The sequence below is a fragment of the Taurulus bubalis genome, assembly GCF_910589615.1.
Source record: "Taurulus bubalis genome assembly, chromosome: 11".
Classification (NCBI taxonomy): domain Eukaryota; kingdom Metazoa; phylum Chordata; class Actinopteri; order Perciformes; family Cottidae; genus Taurulus; species Taurulus bubalis.
In genome coordinates, this window is record NC_136599.1 from 13,437,115 (window position 1) to 13,444,253 (window position 7,139).

Consider the following 7,139-nt stretch of genomic DNA (forward strand, 5'->3'; position numbering starts at 1 on the left):
CCAGATTTCCTCTTTTGCTGCTTCTCAGACATGTAATAGAGACGTGAGTAAGTCTGGCTGCAGTTGCAAAGGCTCTGAAGTGGCAGAATTCCCTCCAGCCTCTCTTTACAGCAGATGGAAAATACACCTGTGAAGTCCAGTCTTAGCAGGAATTATACTATTGCCTTATTCCATCATAGTGACCTGACTGTTGTTTCTGCATTCAGATCAGTTCACCTAACTATATCCTGAAGAGTCATGTCTTTCTCTCCCAACTTTATTCATCTCTCCACCTTCTCTTTTCTACATCCACTATTTCACTTTCTGGACATTCCTGTGCAGTACCGCCATTTGGCTTTACGTGTATGTGTGTGTCCTGAGGTGTGTGCATGCGTGAATTTTAAGTGTGTCTGTGATCGCTTCTTTGTTCCCGTTAGCTAACTCCCGTCCCAGTGGTCCATTCTCCCCATCTAATCCCTGCTAGCATCGCTGTATCAGCACTGCTCTGAGGGATGCTTTGATGCTGCGTGTGTGTGCAAGCAAGCATGCATGCATACATCATCCTTGTGCAACGTATTTCCTTGTGTGTAGTGAGTGTGTGTTTGTGGGGGTGAGTGTACATTGTTGGAAAGGGCATTAAGTATCATTAGCTCTCACTAGTCATCACCTGCACACTGCCAGCCAAACATGAACCACTTTAGTCGGCAGGCCTGGCCAGCGATCACAAAGATAGCAGGCAGACAGAGACAGACAGACCTATATCAAGAAACAGGGGGAATTTGGACAACTATGTCCTCCACTCAATGCTATCAAAACTTGTGTAAACATCCTCCTTTATGTCTCAAGCTCACTATTTGTGTCATGTTACGCTTCATTCGTTTTCACAGATACTTCTGTGCTCTACAGAAGGAAGAAAAGAATATGTCGAAATAGAAGCGCAAACTATACAAACCACAAAATATAACGGTGTACGATCAAAAGAAAGCTAGAGACAAAAAAATGCATTTCTACATGATTTTTAATTAGTAATGTTTGCACTGATCTTGTTTCTCTTTAAAATTGGACAAGCAACAACCGCAATAGAGGACCTTGTTTGCAGCAAACTTCAGTAAACTGTGAACAACTTTCGTGGATAAAAAACAATCTGCTTCTTTTAAGAAAATGTGGTATTTTACTCTCATATACAAACAAACATAAGTAGTTGCATCTATGTGTTATGTAACCTGAGCCACATACACTGACATAAATGACAGCTCGCAAAGTTGCAGGTCATGGATGCACATATGTACTGTATATGCATGTGAACAGTTTGGGACATTTGTCGTGGCCTGGCCCAGGATTGGACAATGCCTTCTCTGTAGTGGAAAAGAGAGGGCTAGTGCACAGATTCATGCACACACACACACACACACACACACGCACACACACACTCACACACGCATACACACAAACATTCCCATGGATTCCCAGGGTTGGGAAGGGGCTGAATAGGAATCTGGGCCATGCAGGCATTCTGAATCCTCTCAGTCAGAAGCAGCCCTTCACCCCTCAACCACACGTCGCACCAAGCACATTCCTAGGTCCTGCGTCATACTTGTGTCATGCTGCTATCACACGAAACATACAGATTTACATATTTAGTCGGTTGGCACAGGTCTGACCCCAACAAATACCAACCACGATTGTGTTTAGTCCACATGCAGGCTGTGCATATACTCTCCAAACATATTCCCCACTTTACTTCCCCGATCTTCACCCTAGTTCCTTTTAAGATCTTGTGTCGTGATTGCTTTCTGCTTTTTTCAAAAGGACAGGATATGGAGCGGTAGAGCACACTATGGCCTCTGTGTCTTCTCCGCCTGCCGCTCCTGAGGGAATCGTCATTGTTTCCATTGTTGTCCTCTACCTGCCTACCTGCCGTCTGTCCCTGGGCGACATTTAAAAGCCTCCCAGGTTGCTCTCAGGAAACCACAAACCGCATCACTATCCAGCGCTAACTGCCTATCCCTTCTCTCCAACACCCTTCTGGCACAAATATCACTTTCGTAGCAGGCCGAAGCTGCTTTTTCTGCTGGTGTTCACCGCTGGGCCTCCCGGGAATCGAGGAGAGAGCTGAGGAATTGGCACCTGAGGCAAACATTTCAAGTTTGCAGCAAGGAAGGAAGAAACAAAGTAGTAGGGGATGGAATGGAGAAAGGAAATACTTTGTGTATAGATTAACTTTGATGACATACAGTATTTCACTTAGGGCTGGGCGATATGGATAAAATCTAATATCGCAAATATTTTTTATATCGATATTGTTACGATAATTTTTAGAGTTTTGACCATTGGTGCTTTCACAAACATTTATACAATGAGACATCAGTAATGTGGCTATAATGACAAATGACTCTGTAAAGGCAAATAATAGAAAGCCTACAACAGTCGGGCAAGTTCAGAAAATTACATCACAACTATAGTGCATTTTTAAAACCAGGAAAACGCTCTCATGAAATATCCAAAATCTAAGAAGATATCTTCTCTCCTATCATGATACCGATATAATATCGATAGCCATATGTTACCCAGCCCTGATGTCAATGTGTTCTTTCTCTTTATTATGCCTTTACCTCTTCTCCCCAACTCTGATCACAGCTGCTAGTCAGTTGGCTTGTCGCCAAAGCACCTCCTCCCTCAACCAACACACACACACACACACACACACACACACACACACACACACACACCTTGAAAACATTTACCATTTGTGTTGGGTACACACCCTTCACTTTCATCCGCTGCCTTGAGCTATGCATTCATTTAGATGTTAGAAAAGCACATTGCACATCAAAGATTATACATTTTCATTTAGTGCTGCAGGACAAGCGTCAACACCTGCTTTGAAGACACACACACACACACTCAAGAACATAATGTATGAATTATTGTTCTATCTAAAAGAGGAGGCCAGAGGAAACAGGTGAGATAGGTGGGGAACGAAGGACAGACATAGTGAAAGAGAGGGCGGGCAGTATATTTCAGTTAAGGCGGGGCGGGGGGCCTACCAGAGATGTCTGGAGCCAGGACACTGATGCTGGAGCTGATAGCTGCTAAATAGAGAACCCTCCACTGACAGAACACGCACACATGCACATGCACACAGTTCTCTTTTTTTTCTGAAATTCTCTTATTTGTGTTAATTTTTTCCTCACAAATCCTCCTCTCCCTTCATCCCTTACATATTCTCTCTTTCTTTCTCCCTATCGCTCTCTCTCTCTATCTCTCTCTCTCTCAGACATGATGTTTACAGTGTGACCCCGGTCGCTCGTGATAGGAATCATTCCATCAACATAATGGCTAAATGACACGCACACGACTGTTACAGTCACGGCCAGCATAAAGGGGCAGGATGTTGTCCCTTGTGTGTGTGTGTGTGTGTGTGTGTGTGTGTGTGTGTGTGTGTGTGTGTGTCTGCATGCCTGCATGCCTGCTTAACCTTCAAAATCTTTAAATCCACATTTCTTTGTCCCCTTTTCCTCGTCAATTTTCACCCCTGTTCTCATCTTCCCTCTCTCCCTTTTTGTTCCACTTGCTTCACTTCCACTTTCTAGAAGAAAAAAACCTTGGCAGTCTGGGTGGTCTTTGCACACACACACACACACACAGTCTAGTAATGCACTAGCTGTGGTTTCTTGTCCCCGGCCAAAATACCGTTCGAAGTTCACCACGCTCGCCGCTACCACAAAGCATCACCTAATCGCTGCTCGAGTCCATCACAGACCAGACCAAGATCCACACACTCTTTTCCTCTTACTCACACATGCACACACTGATGACCACGGAAGGAAGTGTGAGATGTGAGAACATGTACACCTGACAACCTTAGAAACAGTCTATGTACAGTATTATTATTTTCCAACAATAGTTTTCAATCTTAAATATTTGCTATGAATATGTATAGCCTATGTCTATTCATCCATTAATTTGCTCCCAGCTAACCTTTGTACCAGACAGGTACCTATGGTGTCCCTCTGAAGACTTCTCATATGACAGGTTACCTGACTTGCAGCTACACATAAAACAGTCCCGATCCCCGATGTACATACTGTAAGGAGTGTTCTCAAACTCCACACACTTGCAAACACACCCACACAGAGACACACACCCCTGGGCACTGTCTTTCCTCTCTCATCTGATATCAAAGAGGTCTTTCGAAGCTTCTCACATGACAGCTCATTTCATGTGTTGCCCACGGAAATGATTATTGTCATAAATCTTTACCCACTCTGCTCGGAGCACCTTTACATTCCATTGAGTCAACCTGCATTGGCTTCAGTGTTGTAAATATAATTGTTTTAGTTTCATTTGTTTCCCATTATGCATCTGCCTTTATGAAGTGGGGTCGTCCAAATGAGCAAAAAAAACAACCAACTAGAAAGTAGAGTGAATCATGCACAGCCTGGATTGCCCTCTCGGCCACTATAGCATGAACAGTTGAGCTCACTTTGAAGAGCTCTCCGATGACACGGGTGAATGATGTCATATACTTTCACAGCATTGTGTGGATGTGGTTTGTAATGTGGACTGTTCCCAAGCAAATCCCTGTGACCTCGACAGCCTACAGTATGTGCTGGGAGGCTAATCCAGCCTCCACTGCACAGCGGGGCGTGCTGGACAGTTCGACAGATCCTGTCGGGGTTTGGACCAGCTCTCCGCTGTTGTAACCTTTTATACTCCAGGACGAAATGAGAAACTGTAGCCTGCTGTGTGTGTGTGTGTGTGTGTGTGTGTGAGAGAGAGAGAGAGAATGTAGGCAGGGTTAGGAAGGGGAGGCTGCTCTGTTTGTGTTTGATGATTTTATATCAGCGAGGCATAAGAGAAATCTGTGATTCCCTTATCTTAATTTGTTACGGCATCTCTCCTGCTGTCCCACATTCTCTTTTCTCCCCTCTTAGTTGTGTGTCACTGTGTGTGGGCATGTGCGGTTGGTCTCTGAGTTTATTTATCTTATTCTAAATCAGCCCCCAAACTCACTAATTGGTCCAGTTCCACTGTTAGGTAACGAGGGGGAAATGAGCAATTACTCTTGTGTTTGTAGGGAATGAGTGTGTTTGTGTGTATATCTGTTGGGCCAACCCTACCGATGTTCTCATAGGTAGAGGGATTCCTGGATGGAGTTAGAGACTGTATTGCACTTCTATAAACTCTACGTGTTTTATCTCTTGGAAAATTCAGTGAAATATGGCCGTCACACTCACAGGCATCATTCAAATATATGTGTCTCCCTCGATCTAAATCCAGTCCCTCCACTAGTGCAATACTTGTAGAGCCCCTAGTGAGCAACTTCTCTATGACACCCTGTTTCCTGGATTTGACTTCTATCATTTCAATATCAGGTATCACAAAGTGTCTCTAATCTGTCCTCAGAGTATTTTACTTAGTAAAGTAATTTGAAAGATCTGGCTTCAAGCCACAGCAGGGTGTTGTAAGAAACTGATCAGATCTGCTGTCTTTTACATGATATAAGTCTCAAGACTCTTATTGCTCGTAAAAAAAAGTCAAGTGGGCCTAATTTTTGCAACTCTTTATGGAAAAGGTTATTAATAAGTAACGTCAATTATCATGTTTCTAATTGCATGTGCCTTTTATCTAGCCAGACTTTCAAACACATCATCAATTATCAGATTTAACAATATTCAGTCAAACGACGGAAAGAAAGTCCTTCAAAGAAAAAGGTTATCAAGAATATCATTTCTGCCATAATAATTTATATCTGTTTAACCATTTTGGTATCAAACAATAGTGAGATACAAATAAGTGACATGACATAGTCATTAAACTTCACTCACATTTAGACATCTGTGTTTCACACACACAAACACACTTGCATATATGTACACAAAGACACACACACGCACTGGGTCTCTAGTTGGCGCTCAGAAACCTGACACTGAAAGAAGGGGTCCAGTAATTTTGCCATAGTGGTCAACACACACACACACATGTTCCCTCTTGGTCTGTTTTTGTGGAGGCTACATGCAGATTCTGCTGCTGTTTCCTGGTCACACATCTAAGCGACTGTTGCCTTCTACTCTAGAGGAATCCCAGCTTGACGAGCTGTTTTTCAATTACAAATGAACGATCAAGATTGGCAGTTGCAAAAAAAAAAAAAGAAAAACAAGAAAAGCATGATTGGGGTCGAAGGGACGGTCAGTGAAAGGCCTGGAGCTGGAAAGGTTAAAGGGAAATGAGACAAGATAACACACTAGGAAGTCCCAAACTGTGAACATGTGGTACTCACAGGTAAGTGGTGAGAGGGCTGAGGTTGGTCGGTACAGATGATAGTCCCATTTCCGAGCAGTCCACCATGACAAAGATCCCATCTTCTTCACACTGGCACGGAGACGGGCACAGCGCTGCCGCCGGCCCCTGTCTGTCCTGGATCCGTCCGTACCCCCACACTCCGGGGGCGGACCCCCAAACTCCTCCAGGCACACAGAGAAGCAGAAGCACAGGCAGCATGTCTGGCTGTCCACCTGTCTTCAACTACACCTGCAGAGATGTCTGTCTTGTCACACTCTCTTTTTTGACTCTGATGTTTGAAGAGGCAGCTTTGATCAAGTGAGGAGGTTTCAATGTTGCTTTGCTTTTCCAAATACTCAGCTCCCAAAAGCCCCTTACTGTCCTTTTCTCCCGGTAAGGTTGTCCACACTGTGAATCGGTCCCTGTCACACGTTCTATCTCCTCATCTCTCTATCTCTCTCAGTCACCACTTCATCCCCGGGGGTTGTTGTAACTTCTTGCGTCTTCTCCCTGTCTTCCCTCTCACTCTGCCCTCTCCTTTCTTGCTCTCTTTCTCCCCCAAACACAGTCTCTCTCTCTCTCCTTCTCTCTCTCTCTTTCTCTCTATCTCTCTCTCTCTCTCTCTCTCTCTCTCCTTACCTATTGTAGAAGGAGCTCATGAGTTGTGAATGAGCCACCCTCATTGGTCCACAATTTAGGGATGGGCTGGAGCATCTCCGGAAAGTGGGAGGGACCTGCAATCCTCAAACTCTTCCCTCTCTTTCTCCCTCTCTTCCTTTCCCCTTGTTTTACTTTTCCTAAAAGCTCAATGTGATAAGAAAGAGTGAGTGTTTAGTTTGATGAAAGGGGTGACAGCACAGTGGTGTGGGACCTTA

General features: G+C 44.2%; 1 protein-coding gene across 1 annotated transcript in view; it reads right to left on the reverse strand.

Annotated features, from left to right (window-relative positions):
• The window catches only part of lgr6 (leucine-rich repeat containing G protein-coupled receptor 6), a gene marked incomplete at its 3' end in the record, with an annotated part of 35,741 nt that extends 29,246 nt beyond the window's left edge, over positions 1-6,495 (reverse strand). Inside the window, exon 1 of the mRNA XM_079226629.1 lies at positions 6,263-6,495. Within this exon, the coding sequence (XP_079082755.1) occupies positions 6,263-6,483 (221 nt within the window). The 5' untranslated portion in view covers positions 6,484-6,495. The remainder of the gene's footprint in view (positions 1-6,262) is intronic.
• Positions 6,496-7,139: the final 644 nt, after the last annotated feature.